The sequence below is a fragment of the Rattus norvegicus genome, chromosome 1 (assembly GCF_021556685.1).
Source record: "Rattus norvegicus strain SHRSP/BbbUtx chromosome 1, alternate assembly SHRSP_T2T, whole genome shotgun sequence".
Taxonomy (NCBI): Eukaryota; Metazoa; Chordata; class Mammalia; order Rodentia; family Muridae; genus Rattus; species Rattus norvegicus.
Window position 1 is genome coordinate 46,255,129 of NC_141534.1, and position 21,471 is coordinate 46,276,599.

General features: G+C 42.3%; 1 protein-coding gene across 1 annotated transcript in view; it reads right to left on the reverse strand.

Moving 5' to 3' along the window:
- Nox3 (NADPH oxidase 3) overlaps nt 1-21,471 on the reverse strand; it is a 64,841-nt gene that overhangs the window by 2,881 nt on the left and 40,489 nt on the right. Inside the window, exons 11-12 of the mRNA NM_001004216.1 lie at nt 16,370-16,516; nt 12,888-13,012 (exon numbers count right to left, since the gene is read on the reverse strand). Of these exons, the coding sequence (NP_001004216.1) occupies nt 12,888-13,012; nt 16,370-16,516 (272 nt within the window). The remainder of the gene's footprint in view (nt 1-12,887; nt 13,013-16,369; nt 16,517-21,471) is intronic.

The following is a 21,471-nucleotide window of genomic DNA, read 5'->3' on the forward strand; positions in this document are numbered from 1 at the left end:
ACAGAAGGTGAAAGAAATGGTTAAAAACATCCACAGAATTATTCCGAGTTCTCATAAACAGGAGACTTCTTTCTCTACCCACCCCTCGTGTTTGTTAAATAACCGCTGTGCTCTTCTCTGTGGGATTTATTTATTTATTTTTGTCTCAAAACGGTTGAGCAACACCATGCGTGAAAAGCATCCAAAATATCACCCGCCAGGAGATTTCAGCCGAGCAGTTAGATAGGCACGGGGCTATGCCTGGGAGGAATCTCACCACCCTCACCCCCAGATTCCCAGACAGATAGATGGGTGTGTGGATATGCCTGGGGGTAATCTCACCACCCCCTCGACTCACCAATTCCATTGGCACGAGCCCTTTTCTCTTTAAATTGTACGTTTGTTTTTATGTGTTGGCTTTTATGCTTGGTAAGTTATAACCCTGTTGGGGCAGACCCTAAACCCTGTTAAAAAAATCAAATTACTTTATACCCTGAGTGTGTTCTGCAAATAAAATCGATAAACAGAAGCTTCCTGCGGATTTATGAAGGCTCAGGACGACGGCACCGAGAGCTACAAACTCGGTTTCAGACAGTGGACACACAAGTTCTGGTTAATCTTCCCAGTGAATGTTTTTCATTAGAAAAGCCTCCCAGTGATTGATCACATAATTACACTTTATACAACACCATCTTTTTCATAACTACAGACGATACTTGCGCTGGCCAGCTCTCTCCCTTTCTAACCCATATCGTAGTCAATGCCCAGCAGCCGGGTGTACTTAGTTTCTCAAGAGTGTATGGTGGTCAATCTTGACTGTCAACATGATTTAGAATCCCCTAGGAGATACACCTTAGGGGGCAGTCCGAAGGTATTTTCAGAGAAAATTAACTGAGGAGGAGGAAAGACTGACAACAAGGGCTGGGGTCTCAGACTGAACACAAAGGAGAAAACTGGTTGAGCAGAGGGATCCATTACAGCTTTCTGCTTCCTGACTGCGCATGCACCGTGAGCAAGCACTTCCTGTTCCCCCAGCTATGATGAACTGCTTCCGCAAACCATGGACCCAGAAAAACTTTTTCTCTCAGAGCTGCTTCTTGTCAGGTATTTTGACATGGCAGCAAGACAAGAAACTAATGCAGTGTTCTCCTCACTGAGTTGTTTATCCCCGGCTGCAGATGTTACTAACAAAACTTATGTGTACCTCTTCTTTGCCCACTTTCCAACAAACTCTAAGACTGTCACTGTACACTCAGGATTCTCATCTCTGTTTCCTCTATGTCATCATCCTTTCACTTGTTCATGCTGAACAGTAGATATGAGTGAATTAAGCTGTTGCCCTTATGGAGTGGGGGTGGGAAGGAAGTTGAGAAGGAGGAGGAAGAGGAGGAGGAGGAGAACAAGTAAGAGGAGGCGGACGATGAGTAGGGGGATGAAAAGTAGAAAGAGGAGGAGGAGGAGGGGGAGGTAGAGGAGAGGGAGGAGGGGGAGGAAGAGGAGGAGGAAACTAGTAGATTCATAGTACTGGATCCCAGAAAATGGTGGAACGATTTTTCTCCATCCTATATTTTTCCCTTACCCTCGTTCTACCTCGGTCTAAGACATGTAAGCATATAAACAACCAAAAGATTTTTCTACAACTCTTAATTTACTGGAACAATGCCATCAAAGTAAGTTAACAGAGTAATAACTCTACCCACTATTTACTTACGTTCTTAGTCCCCCAACGACAAACAAAGCTAGTAATTTTTATGGAATTTTTACTCTGTTATAACCAGAGCTGGGTGCTCTCTGGTGGAAAAGGTACCATTTAGCTATGGGGACAATATTTCCACCATCCATTATGGTGGCTTTACTTTTCTTATAAAGCTATAATTTATCACGTGCTGGATTTACATTTAAATCTATTTCTTTGAGTGTCTCGAACATTTTAGTCATATAATGAATGTTTAGGATACCCTGTTAGATAAAGGACCTGGTATGCTATAATCAGAATGCTAATTTCCTAAAAATATCTCTTAACATCAGTTTTGCACATATGCATGTACAAATGAGAACTGAAGGGTGTGCACACAAGCAAATGTAACTGCAGATGGACACATTTACTCAATTTAGTAAAAAGGTATTTTTTAAACAGTTTTGAAAACAATGGGGGTCTAAAATACATTCGTGTCATATGGATCAGAAGCACCCCCACTTGTGTAGTAAGTTGACACCGTCTTCATGTCTGCGTTGGATGACTCTGTCCTGACGAACACTGACATCCCTGTCTCTTCTTTCCCCTCATTGTTAGAGAAGTTATTGATGAAAACTGGGAAAAATCTCAAAAGTTTTTATGCTAATTAATTTCATAAAGTTCACACCTAAAAGGCACGGCGAAGATACCAGCAGGTAGGTCAAAAGCAGAAAACTATACATATTTTCTGAAGTGTAAGATCAAAGACCGAAGCCCTACAGACAAACCTCTTAGTCAATTAAGAACAGCTAAGCCACAGGTCCACAGGGGTGAGTGGATGCACAATGTGTGTTTGCAAAAAAAATAGCTAGATATGACAAAGCTATATTTATTTTCACTCCGCCTGTCTTCTCGAAAGTGATTTTCTGACTATGAACACTTGTCTAAAGGTTGGCAGCATATTGAGAATGCTTACAGAAAATGAAACAGGGCTTCCATTTTTGTACAAGACACATTTCTATAGATCCATAAGTCCTAGGTGTCAGTGCATGCACTAATTAGCCCATTGTACTTTAATGGGGGGTGGCTCACATTGTATGCTTGGAATACTTTCCTGTGCTTATATAACTGAAGTAATTGGCAATTGTCACATGCATGAGAGTTTGGGCAGAGCAAGAAATGACCTCTTTAAATGTATACTCATTTGCTCTCTGTTGATTGTCTTTGAGCACTATACTCATGTTTTTGTAAATCAGCTGGTATAATTACTGAAATTAATTACAGATAAGAACAGCAGAACATACTTTCCTGTTTTCTGCTTCCAGTCTTTGATCTATTTTAAAATCATCTCTCCTGTTTCTCATTTGTATTCATTTTGATGCCATCAATTTGTTTCTCTATTACTGTTATTTTTGCAATTTTCTGGTTCCTTCAGAACTTGCTCAATCCGCTTTGATCTGCTTCCCTTGAAGCTGTATTTTTGGTGGTGTTTTTCATGTTCTATAAAAAAAAGGTTTTTTGCGCTCCTTTCTCCTCCGTTCTTTTGATTCAACTCTTTCTTAGGACAGGAACAAACTAGCTTTGAGTGAACAGGTAAATGTGATTACAGGAGTTAGTGCTAAGAATGCCTAGTTTTGTGCCAGTGGTGGAGAGCCTACTTCAAAGGCCTTGGGGAACAAAGGATCTTTTCTGAGGCTACTAACAAATCCAGCAATTCTTCCTGACCCACCTTTGCCAAGAGATACCAGCTAATGGCAGGAGAAGCTGTCCTTGTGAGGGTAGCCAAGTGGGCTTGGGAACAAACATCTTCATGACATAATAAGGGGAGAACATACTGTTTATCTGTCTAATAACCATCTTGAAGAAAATTAATGTAACTTTGTCCTTTGTGCGGAACAGTGATTGGATTGTGTTTCATTTCTATCTGGACAAAGGCCAGCATATTGCAATACTTCTCAATATTAGATTTTCTTGTTTAAAAATTAGATTTTATTGGCATTCTCCTTCTGTAATTTCTTCATTAAAAGCTTCATTAAGCATAAATCTCCTTTTACAAAGAAGAAAAACAAAAAAATTATTTTACGGAGGTCATTTTAAAAGTCTTCTTGAAGGGCGGTGCTAAGCTCGATGCTGGAGATTTGCCGGGTCCCAGGGACCTGGCATTCCAGAGATGAAATAATGATTGATTTTGCATGGATTTATCTAATATTAATTATATTGATGCTTGAAGCAATTTAATAAGCCAGTGTGTTCCGGAGTCTCAGGCTTTTTACAAATCTGATATTAATTTTTTTTTTCAGGTAGAAAGTAGTCGGTAGTGTCTTGGTTCTGAAATGGCTTAACCCCAGGAGTCTTTTTTTCCCCTGGACAACATGAAATCATACATGAGAGAAAGAGAGTTTGCACACCTACCATGCTGAAAAACAGAGCTCGCCATTCCATGCAATCGTGTGCTCTGATGGCGGGTTCTGGTATGGGGTGAACATGCCTTCTAGCTTAGATAGGACTGTCCTTGGCTTCCCACTCACTGCCTACATGGAGCAGACTCAGCTGCCTGAAATGGCATTTTTCTGAGCTGGGCTTACACAAGGCTGGCCTTGCTTTTGGCTTCTCAACACCTTGTGCTTCTGGCTCACACCCTCCAGGGAAGAAAGATGATTATGTGATCTGATTTGCGAGGCCTTCTGCATTGGGCTGTCAACTTTATATTATGAAAAGGGTGAGCACAAGGTAGCGTCAACGCAGGGAGATCACTCTGAAGGCTGGAGCTGTCCACATGAATTTAAAGATGGAAATTTCAGAAGCCTGCAGTTTGAGGCTGGGCTAAGGCGGTATCTCACAGAGGAGATGCTTGCCTGGAAGCGATGGAGATCTAAGCTTGCTCCTCAGAGCCCGTACAATCAAAGTCAGACTTGCTGATATGTGCTTGTTATCCCAGTTGCTAGGGAAGTAAAGACAGGTGAAGTTTTGAGGTCCCTTAGGCAGCCATCCCAACTAATCCCAGAAAATGGGGTTCTGGGCTAGTAAGGAGAAACCCTGTCTAAAAAAACTAGGGGTGTGTGATGCCTAAGGGATGACATGAATGGCTGTCTTCCAGCTTCCACATGCATGTGTACATGCCATTCTCCTGCGTCTCTGTCACACTCAGGGAGCCAGGAAGTGGGAAATCCATTTTGTCATCAGTGAAAACAAGAGGTATAAATTTGTTCAAAACTATATTTTTCTCCCAAAAGAGAAAGTAGGAACAAACCCACTTAAGGTTTTACATATGAGCATATAGCATGAAACTACTCTATTTGCTCTGGAGAAGAATGAGGAAGGTGCAAGGTGAGGGGAACTTCTCCCAGCGCTTAGAGAGGCTTAAGAGGTTGAGATTGAGCATCCATTGTTAAGTGGATGCTTAGAAGACTCCTGGGGGGCGGGGTTGGAATGGAGTCACACATTTGGAGACTAGGTGGTGCTCCAGGACTGGATTCAAGGCTGGGCATCCACAAGAGCCAAGGCAAGGAGCAAAGTAAACAAGAGAGAGCCAGGATTCGATAGCAAGGAAGAGCTGCCCTTGCCATGGGCTGGCAGCTCTGTGAGATTGCCTAAAGCTGTGTCTGTGGAGCAGAAGCTTGTCTGTCACCTTGTACAATGGATCCACCTCCTCTTGACTTTTCAGCTAGATGCTAAGCTGTTTTCTGTCTTTCCTCTTAGGATTCTGCCCCTTATAGGCTGATGGAAGTCTCTACTCACTTCTTCCCTCTACTGTATGATCAGGATGCTTGGGACCCTCACAGAACATTCTCAGAATGCAGGGTTTCCCATGGAAGGCTGTCAGAACACAAGCTGTACTCCCAGTTTGCAGGGGTCTGTCTCTCAGCACTTGTGGCAGTGGAAGCCCAGTGACTTCACATGGACCAAGGATACTGCAATAGGATGCTTATGAACCTTGAATGCTTCTCTACCCCTCCCTCTTCCCTTCCTCACCCAATATCTGTGAAAAGATCAGGTTCTAAACAGAGACACGGTGAAACTAATAGAGGTCACGAACCAAATGCATTTAACAGATATCTATAGATCAGTTCACACTAAAGCAAAAGAATACACCTTCTTTTCACAACTCATGGTATCTTCTCCAAAATCAACCATATAATTGGTCACAAAACAGCCCTCAACCAATACAAGAAGATTGAAATAATCCCATGCATCCTATCAGACCACCATGGCCTAAAACTGCTCTTCAAAAGCAACAGAAAACCCACATACATGTGGAAACGGAACAGCTCTCTACTCAGTAATAATTTGGTCAAAGATGAAATAGAGAAGAAATTAAAGACTTCCTGGAATTTAATGAAAATGCTGACACATCATACCCAAAGTCATGGGACACAATGAAAGCAGTGCTAAGAGGAAAATTCATAGCACTAAGTGCACTGGTAAAGAAACAGGAAAGATGTTACACTAGCAACTTAACAGCACACCTGAGAGCTCTAGAACAAAATAAGCAAGCACACCCAAGAGAAGTAAATGGCAGGAAATAGTCAAACTCAGGACTGAAATCAACCAAATAGGAACAAAGAGAACAAGACAAAGAATCAGCAAAACCAAAAGCTGGTTCTTTGAAAGAATCAACAAGATAGACAAATCCCTAGCCAAACTAACTAAAGGGCCCAGAGGCAGCATCCAAATTAACAAAATCAGAAATGAACAGGGAGACATAACAACAAAAATGGAGGGAATTCAAAAATTCATCAGATCCTACTACAAAAGCCTATACTCAACAAAACTGGAAAATCTAGATGAAATGGATGATTTTCTAGACAGATCCCACATACAAAAGTTAAATCAAGAGCAGATAAACTTTCTGAACAGGCCCATATCCCATAAGGAAATAGAATAAGTCATTAAAAACCTCTCAACCAAAAAAGCCCAGGGCCAGATGGATTTGTTCAGAATTCTATCAGACCTTCAAAGAAGACTTGATACCAATATTCCTCAAACTATTCCATAAAATAGAAACAGAAGGAACACTACTGTGATGGTTTGCATATGCTTGGCCCAGGGAATAGCACTATTAGAAGGTGTGTCTTGTTGGAGGAAGTGTGTCACTGTGGGGGTGGACTTGGAGACCTTTCTCCTAGCTGCCCGAGGATGCTCAGTCTGTTCCTGGCTTCCTTCAGGTCACAATGTAGAACTCAGCCCCTCCTGCACCATGCCTGCCTGGGTGCTGCCATGCTTCCACTTTGATGATAATGGTCTGAACCTCTGAACCTGTAAGCCTGTCCCAATTAAATGTTGTCCTTTATAAAACTTGCATTGATCACGGTGTCTGTTCTCAGCAATAAAACCCTAACTTAGACAACTACCTAATTCATTCTATGAAGCCACAATTACTCTTATACCTAAACCATACAAACACGCTACCAAAAAAGAGAACTTCAGACCAATCTCGTTTATGAATATCAATTCAAAAATAGTCAATAAAATTCTCACAAACCAAATCTAAGAACACATCAAAACCACAATTCATCATGATCCCAGGGATGCAAAGTTGGTTCAATATACAAAAATCCGTTAATGTAATCTACCATATAAACAAACTCAAAGAAAAAAATCACATGATCATCTTCTTAGATGCGGAAGAAGCATTTGGCAAAAACAATAACCCTTCATGTTAAAAGTATTGGAGAGATCAGGAATTCAAGGCTCACACCTAAACATAGTAAAAGCAATTTACTGTAAACCAACAGGCAATATCAAATTAAATGGAGAGATACTTGAAGCAATCCCACTAAAATCTAGGACTAGACAAGGATCCCCATCTCCCCATTTTATTCAATATAGTGCTTGAAGTCCTAGCTACAATAATAAGACAACAAAAGGAGATTGAGGGGATACAAATTGGCAAAGAAGAATTAAAGGTATCATTGTTTTTAGATGATAGTGTACATAAGCAACCCCAAAAATTCTATCAGAGAACTTCTCCAGCTGATAAATAACTTCAGCAAAGTGACTGGATATAAAGTTAACTCAAATAAACCAGTAGCCTTCTTTTATACAAATGATAAACAGGCTGGGAAAGAAATGAGGGAAACAATTCCCTTCACTATAGTCACAGATGACATAAACCATCTTGGGATAACTCTGACTAAACAAGTGAGAGATCTGTATGGTAAGAACTTCAAATCATTCAAGAAAGAAATTGAAGATCTCAGAAAATGGAGAGATCTCCCATGCTCATGGATTGGCAGAATTAACATAGTAAATGCTACAGATGACTACCAAAGACAGTCTACAGATTCAACGCAATCCTCATCAAAATCCCAACACAATTATTCAAAGACATGGAAAGAGCAACCCTCAAATTCATCTGGAAAGGCAAAACAAACAAACACCAAAAAAACCCCCCCAAAAATCGAAAACCAAAAAACACCCCAAAACAAAACAAACAAAAACAAAAACAAAAACAAAAACACCCCAGAATAGTGAAAACAATTGTTAACAATAAAAGAAGGGCTGGGGAAATCACCATCCCTGACCTCAAGATCTCCTACAGAGCAATAGTGATAAAAATTGCATGGTATTGTTACAGAGACAGACAGGTTGATCAATGGAATAGAATAGAAGACCCAGAAATAAAGCCACACTCTTACACACACTTGATCTTTGACAAAGAAGCCAAAAATATACAATGGAAAAAATACATCTTCAATAAATGGTGCTGGTCTAACTGGATGTCTGTATGTAGAAAAATGAAAATAAACCCAAATTTGTCACCATGCACAAAGCTCAAGTCCAAGTGGATCAAGGATTTCAACATAAAACCAGATACACTGAATCTAATAGAAGAGAAAGTGGGAAAGAGCCTTGAACTCACTAGCACAGGAAGAAACAGCCTAAACAGAACTCCAATGGCTCATGCTTTAAGATCAAGAATTGATAAATAGGACTTCATGAAATTGGAAAGTTTCTGTAAGGCAAAGGACATAGTCAATAAGACAAATCAGCATCCTACAGATTGGGAAAAAATCTTCCCTGACCCCACATCTGATAGAGGGCTAATATCCAAAATATGTGAAGAACTCAAGAAGCTAACCTCCAAACAACCAAACAACCCAATAAAAAAAATGGGGTCTAGATCTAAACTGAGAATTCACCACAGAGGAATCTTGAATGGCTGAGAAGCACCTAAGGAAACGTTCAAAGTCCTTAGTGATCAGAGATAAGCAAATCAAAACAACCCTGAGATTCCACCTTATACCAGTGAGAAGGGCTAAGATCAAAACCTCAGGGGACAGCACATGTTGTCAAGGATGTGGAGAAAGAGGAACACTCGTCCATTGCTGGTAGGAATGCAAACTGGTACAACTACTCTGGAAATCAATTTGGAGGTTCCTCAGAAAATTGGAAATAGACTTATCTGAAGACCCAGCAATACGACTCTTGGGAATATACTCCAAAGATGCCCCACCATGCCACAGGGGCACATGTTCCACTATGTTCATAGTGGCCTTATTTGTGATATCCAGAAGCTATAAACAACACAGATGTCCCATGACAGAAGAACGGATACAGAAAATGTGGTTCATTTACACAATGGAATACTCAGCTATTAAGAATGAGGACATCCTAAGTTTTGCAGGCAAATGGATGGAACTAGAAAATGTCATCCCGAGTGAGGTAACTCAGTCTTAAAAGGACATGCATGGTATTTTCTCACTAATAAGTGGATATTAGTAAAAAAAAAAAGTACAGAATACCCAAGATACAGTCCACAGAACTCAAAAAGCTGAAGGGCCTAAGTGAGGACACCTTAGTTGGGTGAGAGAAGAAAGCAATCACAATGGGGGAGGAAGGAAAGAATAGGGGATGGAAAGGGGAATGGGTGTGGGGGAGAGGGGAACATGGTCTGGTATTGGGTGGGGGAAAATGACTGAAGCCCTGAGGCCCAGCAGAAAGAATGGAAACAGGCGACCTCAGGAGGAAGAACGTTGGGAGGATCCTCTAGAATGTACCAGAGACCTAGGGAGTGAGAAACTCTCAGGACTCAAAAGGGGGGAACCTAGATGAAAGGCTCTACAGTGGGGAGAGGGAACTTATTGAGGGATGGGGTTGCTATCTCACAGCCAAAACTCGGACCCATAATTCTTCCTGTCTGAAAGAAATTCGGGAAGAGAAGATGCAGGGACAAAGTGGGATCCAGCTCAAGGGGAGGCCCCAAGGCCTGACACCATTACTGAGGCTATGGGCATTCCCCAAAAGGGGCCTACCATGACTGCTCTCCGAAAGACTCAACAAGCAGCTGAGTCTGTTATAGCTATGTGCACCCAAACAACGAACAGAAGCTGCTGACCCCTCTGGTTGGATTAAGGAAAAGCTGGAGGAAGCTAAGGAGGAGGGCAACCCTGTAGGAGGACCAACAGTCTCAATTAACCTGGACCCCTGAGATCTCTTAGACACTGGACCACCAGCCAGGCAGCATACACCAACTGAGATGAGGCCTCCAACACATAGACAGCAGAGGACCCCTGGGTCTGGGATCAGTCAGAGAAGATGCACCTAACCCTCAAGAGAGGTCTGGTGGGGTGGGTGGGGTGGGTGGGGTGGAGACATCCTTTTGGAGATGGGGGGGCAGTGCAGAGGGGGATGGGAAGGAGGTATGGGATGTGGAACTTAGGGGGCCGGGGTGGACCGGGAGGGGAATAAAATCTGGAGTGTAAAAGTAATAAAAAAAAAAAAGAGGAGGTTCAGTAAACTCAGACAGACACACAGGCAGCTAATAAAGACAGAAAGGCATAGTTCCAGTGCTGAGAAAATATAAGGAAAAAATATGAAAAGGTGTTGAATTGATCAAAAGATGAATTATGCTCACCATAAAAGAATTCCACAGGGCAGAAAAAGGTACCAGGGAATTACAGAGAGATCAATGAAGCATGGAAGGAAGACCAATGAGAAAAAACTAGGCAATCATGGAGAATGGAGAAGTCATCAGAGACACGGGGGTAGATTTTAATTTACTGATAAAGGAACAGATAAAAAGCCAGAAAGCCTCAAATGGCTTGATTGCCAAGGTAGATATGAGTAATGTATATTAAACTTTGTAACACACACATAGAGATTATGGTTTCTTGCTTCCTGAACATAATGTGTCTTGGAACCCTTGATCATTTATCCTGAGGTTGTGCCTCCACACACAGTTTACATACAGATACCTTCAGCTGGGGTCCTCACCCCAAATCCCGCTGCAGGCATCACCTGCTGGACGTTTGAATGTTTAACAAGTATCTTAAGCTAAACGTTAACAATGCAACTTCCCCTACCCCGTGTCTTCTACACAGTAATTCTCACGGTCATGTCCATGCTAACGAGTGGAAGTTGATTCCAGCTTGGGTCTTGCCCCAGTCCATCAACAACTCATGCCCATTCAACCTCTGGAAAATGTTCAGCATCAAACTGCTCCTCACAACCTCTTCAGTGCACTCCACCTACCAAACTACTACCCTTGCCTGTTCCTCGCCGGCCTCTCTACCTCTGTTCCAGGTCCATTGCATTTTGTTTTCTTACAGCAACAAGGGTGAGCCGCATGTCAGTGTTGGGCTTGTACCTGTAAGTGGCTATAGCTCTGAGAATCATACCTAAAGTCTTATGATGGTTTGCAAGTATCACCTGTCACCCAACTTAAGTGATATCTCTGGGAATACTTCCTCTTATGGCCTCTAGTCCACTCACTGGCCTCCCGAATCACAACAGGATTCTTGGCTCTTGCTAGCTTCTAGTTGCTCCCTTTGTCCCCTTCCACTCCTTCCTCAAATATGAAGACAGCACACGCTATAGATGACGAAGGTTCCAGACAAAGACTGACATAGGAGTGAGGATAACACTCAGTCTTAGTGACTTATACTTTACCCAGCTCCTCAACACCGTGTTAACTTAAGGAAACAACACCGAGTGTGAATTTATCACCTGTGCTTTTACATTGACTCTAAAAATAAAGCCAAAATAAGCTACCTTATCCAACCAAGGTCACATAGATGGAAAATTCTAGAACTGAAAGTCATAGGTTGTACCCTCGTCTTGTGGCCCCATGGCTAGGCCCTCCATGCATTAAGTATATTATATAGTTAGGATAATCGTAGTGATAATTGAATTGATGGAGGCGAAGGCAGTGGCAGCTGAGAAAGGTATGATGTGGTTTGTATATGCTTGGCCCAGGGAGTGGCACTATTAGGGGGTGTGGTCTTGTTGGAGTGGGTGTGGCCTTTTTGGAGTAGGTGTGTCACTGTGGATGTGGGCTTTAAGATCCTCACTCTAGTTGCCAGGAAGTCCGTCTTCTCCTGTTTGCCTTGGAACAAGAGGTAGAACTCTCAGCTCCTCCTGCACCACTCCTGCCTGGATGCTGCCATGCTCCCACCTTAGTGATAATGGAACCTCTGAACCTGTAAGCCAGCCCCAATGAAATGTTGTCTTATAAGAGTTGCCTTGAGGGGTTGGGTATTTAGCTCAGTGGTAGAGCGCTTGCCTAGGTAGCGCAAGGCCCTGGGTTCGGTCCCCAGCTCCGAAAAAATGAACCAAAAAAAAAAAAAAAGAGTTGCCTTGGTCATGGTGTCTGTTCACAGCAGTCAAACCCTAACTGAGATACTGTATCAGACACTTTAGATCTTCGTTCATTTTTTTTTCTTGCAGAATCCTGGGAGGCAAACAATATTATTTACAGTTTTTTGAGGAGGAGGGGACTAGTTGACCAAGGTATACCCCATGGGAATGGCAGAGCCAGGATAGACACTTAAATACCCCAGCTTCAATCTGGGTCCTTCAGCACCATGCCAAATCCCTGCTTTATCTGTCTGAGAACACTTTTTCTCTTTGCTTTTTTGCTAGATGTGCTAGACACACTGTCGAGCTGGATAGAATTGAATTCTCTAGTTGGGTAATTAGAGACTAACTCTGCTGAAAAGATTTTTTGAAGGCATATGCTGTTTAAGAAATACCAACTTTAAATTGAGGTTAAGTGTGAAGATTTTCAACATAATCGATAATTGTCTGAATCTGTCAGCCAGTGAAACAGAGGTTTGTGGTTCCTGAAATATAAGCCAGTCATGGCTATATTTTCTAAGGTAGATATGTTTTTAAATCTTGGACCAAAATTCTCCGTTCTGACTGCAGGTTAACATTTTTTCCCCAGTGACAGCTTGTCTGGACTTCAGGGAGGGTCCTGACAGGCAGAGGAGAGAGAGCTTACTTTGCTCACCTAGGGTGATTGTAGGCAATCTGCTTGAATTCCTCATTCCAGTTGGGTCGCCCATAGAAGGTCTTCTGCTTTAAGCCTGTAATCACATCCAGACTTTCATCCCAGTGTAAAGCTATGTGAATTGCCTAAATTAAAGATTGTATTATCAGACGACGTTAAAAAAACCCACTGGAACTGCCTATAAATAAAAGATGAACTCACCATCATCATTTGTGTGTTTAAAATATTTTAAGCACGGTTTGAGATGCTTTATTAACAGATGCCTCCAATGTTGTGCTTTAGGACAAGTATCAGGTCTCATCTGTCTTTGTTTTTATTCTTGTTGGGACAACACACTTTCTTATACTTAGTATATATGCAAAGATACAGCTTGGAAAGATTTTATTTTAAAGGATAAGGGTAATACAATAAATATGGTTAAGGGAATACTCTGAACAAGTTAGTTTTATTCCTACGAAACTTCTCAAATACCAATCTCCCACTCCTGTCCCCATTCGTTTAATCCAGGGGATTTGGAAAGGGTATTTCCAGACTAAAGTGCCCTGAAGTACCCAAGAGGAAGCTGGGTCTTACAATCAGATCTGCTTACTGAGTTGACATGGTATGATGGACAGTCATTCTCAAATATTAGGACTGTCCCTTTCCCCAGATACCAACATCTTCAGAGGCTCAAAAGGATTTGTGTATAAGCTACATCCATCCTCTCATACACCGTAAACCATCTTGATGGTCTATAAAGCTTTCCTGCCGTTAAAGAGCTAGGAAAATAGTTGTCATGCATTGTTTAGGGAATAATGGAAAGAAAAAAGATGGACATATGTTTTCAGCACAGATGTATTTTTGTCCCAATATTTTCAGTCCCCAGTTGGTTGAACACACCGATGTGGAACTCAAGAATATGGAGGACCAACTGTAAAGTATTAGGTTTTAAGTGCTGGGGGTTACACTTGAAGATGGTGATGTGATATTGGGAACAGAGGACATTACAGGGTCTGGTTGGGGCTCTGCAAGTGACTGGCTTCAAACCCAGTGAATTAATTCATCCAGTCACCATGTAATTAGAGGCTCATATATAAGAGCCCAGGGCACAATACTCTTTATAAGCATATACTCAAGCCCTACCATTGACTTCAACTGCTATGAATTCTAGAAGCTACCTTGTTCTGCCTGCCTCAGTTATGTGTGTGCTCTGCCTTGTTCCTGAGAACCATCAGCCCTGGAAACTCACAAATCAATTTTTCTCCAATCCTCTAAATCTTGCTCGTTTTGACAACTTGAATATTAGCCCTGCTGTGCCCAACTTGCGCCTCAGCTACCTGCTTTGAACATGACTTGCCTGAATGGCTCTTTTCCTAGTCCAAGAAGGCAGCTAGTGCTGGAGGTTCACACCCAAGTTATGGTGGCTGCTCTAACAAGGGCAGACTGGTCGTCAGAATGTCAGGCTACAGGTACTGCTGTCCAGCAAGTCTGACCTTAGCTGTTAATGTTGTAAAAGAGTTTTGGAACAATAGTTCATGCTGAGTGAGGATAGGGGAATGGAGGAGGGTCTGGATTGACATGTCAGAGAGTAGAACCACTAGGAGCAGAAGACTTGAAAGCCTGAATTCACACAGCAGGATGCAAAAGCATCCATTAGCTCTGGGACCATAGGAAAGCAGTGAGGTTTGCCTTGAAACAGTTTAGGTTAAGAAGATTCTTAAAGTGCTTGTTAAGACATATTATGGTATAGGGGGAGGCCTTTCCTACTTATGACTGTGGGAACGCCTAGTGTCTGGTGCTCAAACATTTGGAATTATATCTGTTCCATATTTCTCAGCCCACTGTTCAATTAATCTCCAACTCTTTCGAGTTGCCCTCTCCCATCTGTCCCTTCTGTTCTTGTCAATTTGCCACTTTGAGGTTGTTGGACTCAGTTTAAGAATGGGCTATTTCTAACACAGCCCCTCAGAGCTTGAGTGAACTGACAGAAGCGTACCAACCCTTTCTTCTCCTTAAATGTTGAGATTAGCGATTTCCTGCTTGAAATCTGGAAGTGTGAAGAATTTCTGACATGCCATGGGAAAACTTAAGAAGCTATCAACTTTAATTTACTTTAATTTAGGAAAAAAAGATATTTTATATCTCAGTCTTGAAAGGGACAAAGATAAGGCAGGGCAGAGTTGTGCTGTCACAAAATCCACTTCAGAGTTCCAAGTCTCATAAATCCCAAGCAGCAGGAATTGGCTAAGTGAACACTTGGGACCAATTTACTTCAGCAGTGGAAGGACAGGCAGGGGCTTAGAAGCAAAAGACAGAAGCCATGTCTGTGCCTCACCAAATGGACCATCAGTCCGCTTAGCTAGGGAAAATGTTTGTGTGCAAACCTAATTTACACCATATAATTCATTAAGATCTATCAAGCCCAGTTCCCAAGAATCCTGCAATTTCAGATTATCCCAGAGGGTTAAATATTAAAGAAGGACTGGAATTAAGACCATACAAATTCAAAACATATTTGAACCTCAAGTATGGTCTTACTCACAGAAGAAGAGAGCCAAGTTATAACAATGTTGGGGGAGGGAGGGAAGGATGGAGGGAGGCAGGGAGGGAGGGAGAGAGAGAGAGAGAGAGAGAGAGAGAGAGAGAGAGAGAGAGAGAGAGAGAGAGAGAGAGAGGTGGGGGGAGGAACATTTGCAGAACCTTTAGGATAATCATTTGTAAATTTGGTGAGTGATACAAACATTCTTGGTCTAAACCTATTTTCCTTAAACGTGTATGTCAAGGGTTCCATCAAATATCATCTTCAGAATCATGGGTTTAAAACACACCTTTCACAAACCAGTGTAATGGCTTCGTCAACTCCAATGTTTGGAGATGCCAATTGGACTCTGATGCCCTAATCATCATTTATACCCCGATTGTGATAGCTTTTATCAGGATTGATCCTGTCAGTGCATTGACACATATCACTTCTGTCCAACTGAGTTTTCACACAATTGTTTGCAGAGTTCCTCCCCATCTCAGTATTGATAAGATACAGAGTACCTGTTTTCTGAGAACCCCTTAAGAGAAAGAACTCTCTATGCAAATCATGCGTCCAGAGTAATCTTCTGATTCACAGGCTTTTCAATATGAAAGGCTGCAGAGAAATGAGCTGGAATCTTCTCTGTTTTCCTCTGAGCCTCATAGAATCAGAAGCAATTAGGAATTCAGCAGATGACGCAGCCAATTAATGACAAGACAGCGATTCCGCTATTCAAATGACAAATTCAAACTTAAAGATTCCTAATATCTGGGTTGCCGTTTATTACCCAACAGCTAGAGGTCTTTTTATTGCTACCTTAAGTAGTTGTTTTCAGTCTGGCCTGATTCCTGTTCCTCTCTCCTCTTTAAGAACTTTAGGATAATTCTTTGCTGCTGCCTGATAAGCCCCCAGCTCATTACAGAAATGAGTTTCTTTCAAGAATGGAAGCCGTAATGGAGATCCCAGGGTTTACTGATACCTGGTATTCATCCCAGCCAGTGAGATATATGTGGTAACTCAGCAAATGAGCCTTCCCTTGTTCACTCATCTGTGTTTCCAGTGAAAGTAACAGATCGGCAAACCACTCAAAGGCTGCAGCATCCCGGCAGATCCAGTAGAAGTACACCTGTCAGGAGAGAAGACAGAGGGCATATCCATTCCTCTCTCCATAACGTGCTGATAATCACAGGCTACTTTACATCCATTAAATTATTTGAGCCCAGACGGGCACTTCTGCGAAACCATACGCTTTTCTCTATCAGTGAACAAACCATCATACTGAGATTTCTTTTGGGGGTGGCGGGGGGATCCCAATGGGTTTGAAAAGGCACAGAGTGAATTCAAGGAGTCAGGGTTTCCGTGGACTGTGCCAACCTCTTTGGATGAGGATCAACTTTCCATGCTTCTGGCCGAGCTTCTTCTGAACAAGATTAATAATCATAACTCGCTGTGCCTTTCATTGCTCCCCAAAGGGGATAAGCCGCTAGACCAGCCCCCTTCATCTTTACTTATGACCTAAGCTTAAGATTTCACCTCTCTTCTCCAGAGACCCCCCAGAGGCTCGGGCACTAATCCACTTCACCAGCTTCAGCCTCTTGAGAATGGAGATTATGGTAATTACAGAGTGCAGTCTCGCAAGACAGGAAATTTCCCTTCAGTGAGATATATCAGTGTCCTCCAAAGCAGGTGGGTGGAGGTTGTGCCTGTGTGTCAACTGGTGCAGTGAAATTGTTTCTGGGAAGGGGTTTTGTTTCTTTTTTATTTAGTTTTTGAAACACCCTCTCTGCATTGAGGAAATGGCAGCTGACAAGCAGCTTGAGTCTGCTAATAGAAAGGCTTAGCTTTGTGCTTTGAGTTTCAGATAATTGTATCTAGCTAGAAGAAGCCATGGGAGACAAATCTGTTAATTCTATTGGTTTTCCCCTCTCTACTTTCTGCTGTCCCCCCAAAGGGACATCTGAAGGGCTCACCAGTGTCTATGGAGCCTGATCTTCACTCCAGGTACTGTCTGGTGTGTTACCACCTGAAACATGCCCTCTGAAGCCAATCTCCTCCCCCCCATACCTTGCAAGCTCACCATCATTTAATCAAATTTATAAATGAGATTTAATTAGTATCACAAAGAAAATAAAATCATGGAATGTATTTCAAGGCTGAGTATCTTGCCGGTTCTCTTCATATTTATGCTGTGATTTGTAGTGTTAACAGTCAGGAAGAACAGGAAGTGAGAATCTAAGACCATCACTCAGAATCAGAGGTTACATATTTGCTGAACAGTTCATGCTCAGACGAAAACTCAGAATATTAATCCAAGGAGAAGTCTCTTAAAACAGTGGTTCTCAACTGTAGGTCTGGATCCCTTTTGGTGGGGAGGTGTCACATATCAGATACCTTACATATAAGATATTTCACTATGATTTATAACTAGCAACATTACAGCTATAAAGTAGCAATGAAAATAATTTTTTTGGTTGGGGTCACCACAGCATGAGGAACAACTGTATGAAAGGCTCACAACATTAAGAAGGTTGAGAAGCACTGTCGTAAACCTTAAGTGCAATTACTATCCCTAAAAGACGTCTCCCATCTTCCTGGTTGTGTATACATCCTTCTTGGAGTGTATAGTCCATAGGCCTTCCAGGTAGCTTCAAAGCAGAACAGAGCCTAAAGCGCCTTATGTTGAACATCCCAAGAGTCCTCACCAACAGACGGCAGCACTACCTCTGTATGCACTTGCAAATGCTTACAAAATGTTTACTATGTATGGGTAGATACCAAATTACACTTTGGAACAATGGTCATGAATAAGACAAACAGGCAGGCAGACAGGTGGACAGACAAACAGACACAGACAGACAGACACACAGACACACAGACAGACAGAGAGAGAGACAGACTCACAGACAGACACACACACAGAGACAGACACACAGAGATAGAAAGACAGACACAGAGAGAAACACAGAGACAGACAGACACACAGACAGACACAGAGAGAGACAGACAGACACACAGAGACAGACAGAGACAGACACACACACAGAGATACACAGAGACAGACACACACACAGAGATACACAGAGACAGGCAGACACACACATACACACACCATCCTCATGGAGTTTGTGTCTTGGAGGAGAGTGATGTATAAACACATAAAGTATAGACTATGTTAGATGGTAATCAGTGCAGAGTAGAGATGAGACAGTCTGGGAAAAATCACAATGACAAAGGGAGACCTCACTGAGATGTAGACACTTGAGCACAACCATGGGGAAGAGGTGTTAGATGGTGTCTAGTTTTATGCTGTTGCTGTGATAAGAACACTTAAATCAAAAGAAACATGGTAAAGGGAAGGCTGATCTGGCTTCTCAGGTCAACACCCATCACTGAGGGACATCAACACAAGGACCCAAGCAGGATCTTGAATCAGGAACCATGGAGAAACACTGCTGACTGGCTTGCTCTCTGACTCACTCACTAGCTCATGCTGAACTATCCTTTTTAAATGTAGTTCAGCACCATATGCCCACAATAGGCTGGGCAACTGCGTATCAATTAATAATCAAGGCAATTTCTCACAGATATGCTCATAGATCAACTCGATCCAGGCAATTTTACAATTGAGATTTCTCCTTTCAGATGACTTCAGGCTGGGTCAAGTTGAAAATTAAGCCTAAACAAGATACTTCATCCCTTGTCAACACAAACATATTGCTGTTAAACCATAATATTTCCTTCTTGCTCCCAAGACCTCATGTTAATTTTAAAGTATACAGTGCAGTCTTCATTTAAAAGCGCCATAGTCTTTTAAAAACTTCCAATGTTTTAAAAGTTTAACTTCTCTTTAAAAGTCTACAATCACTTAACAGTGGGCTTTTATAAAAATATACACGAGTTATATATGCTGTTACTGCAAAAGGGAAGAACTGGGTATAAAAAATCAGATCAGGATATGGAGCAAGGGGGAAACTCATCCATTGCTGGTGGGAGTGCAAACTTATACAGTCACTATGGCAATCTGTGTGGAGGTTCTCAGGAAGATGGGAATTGATCTACCTTAAGACCCAGCGCTATAACTCTTGGGCATGTACTCAACAGATGCTTCATTATCACAAGACTCTTGATTGACCATGTTCATTATTGCTCTAATCATAACATCCAGAAACTGGAAACCAACTAGATGTCCCTCAACAGAAGACTGGATAAAGAAAATGTGGCATATTTACACAATGGAGTATTACTCAGTCTTTAAAAACATGATGTCACGAAATTTGCAGGCATATTGATGGATCTAGAAAACAACCATCCAGAGTGAGGTACTCCAGATACAGAGAGTCAAATACGGCGTGTACTTGCTTGTGTGTGCACATTAACCGTGAAGTCAATTATAACCAAGCCGAGAATCCATAGAACTAACGGAGGTCAGCATAGAACACAGGCTAGAGGGTAAAGATAGATCTCACAGGAAAAGGAGATGGAATAGATGATTATGGATGGATGTGTGGGCTGGAATGGGAGGATCAAATGGGGAGAGGGATGGAGGAGGAGGTTGAAGGAGAAAATACAGGGAGAGAGCTAAAATTAAGGGCCATTTGAAGGGGTAGTATTGAAATATATAATACAGTAGAAACTTCATAAAATACATACATGTATGAAGGCTATGTAAATGAAACCACCAAATTTTGGGGGAAACAGAATCCCAACTTTTGTCTAGGGTAAGCTTCCAGTTACCAGAATTGGGTAACAAGTAATTGAGTTGTTGGCCAAAAGGGTCTCATGGGAATCTCCAACAACTGAAGCTGTTTCCAAGACAATAGATTGTTCTATACTCTCTGACAGTGAAGCCTGATTGCTCGCACCTACACAACTCATTGAACACGGAAAAGATGAGCTATCGGGTGCATAAAACCTTCACCCTATGTTTCAGCATCTTTGATCCAGAAAGATACTCTGCACACTACTAAAAAGGGAGAAATATAAAGCCTGAGGCAGCCATAAGCTCTTTGACCTATCATGGGTGTACGGCCTGCAAGATAGTCTAGGGCAACAGTGGCACAGACCTCATGGGAGGAACCAACCAATAACTGATTTGACTAAAGGCCCACTCCACAAGAGGGAACACATATCCAACCCTGCTTGGGTGACCAAGAATCAGAGACCAGATCTCCCAGGGACTAAATATTAGTGGTTTTAAAACAAAAACAAAAATGGAAAAGCATAGTGATAAAATGACTCTTAATGACATTCTGCAATCAGTGCCTTGCTCAGCCATCGCCAGAGAAACTTCCTCCTGCAGCAGGTGAGAACAAATACAATAAAAAAATCACCCCCCACCCCACCCTCCACAGAAGGGGGGAGGGAAGGAGAGAGAGAGAGAGAGAGAGAGAGAGAGAGAGGGGAGAGAGAGAGAGAGAGAGAGAGAGAGAGAGAGAGAGAGAGAGAAAGAGAGAGAATACATCAGATAAAAGCAAAACTTAAGTTCAGCAGCATAAATTCATAAATTTATGGTCTGCAGTTCTGTCTCCAGAATCTTGGACGCATGAGCTTACAGAGCTTAGGCAACTGTCATTTCTCCACTTCTCTGTCCTCAACACACAGAGCTTGGCTTAGTCTCAGTCTACTCCATACTCACTGTCTTACAGTCTTGGCATCTCTGATATCCTGGAGCCTCCTCTCCACTGCAGCTAAGGCCACCTCCCTAATGACCTCTCAGTGTGACCATGGCACACACTGCAGGCCTTAGGCAGTTTTCATGGCTCCCCACTCTTGCATCTTTTATACCTCCAAAATTCCTACTGGGTGGGTCACTCTTACCCAGTGCCAGGTTCAGTTACCGGCTTGAGATGCAGCGGACCACAGCTTCTTTGGGCTGACCCTGAGGAAACACTTCCAAGAAATGACCCTAGTGGTGCTCATCTGCTGATCTCTGATTCGTCATAGCGGACTCTGTAGCCCCAGATGGCCAGCACCCACTCTCCTAGTGAAATGTGCTTGGTTTTACCTCAGTGGAGCCACAGCTTTTTGACAACCATGGCTGTTTCTTCAGCTCCAGCATGACCAGAGCTCACAATCCTTAGT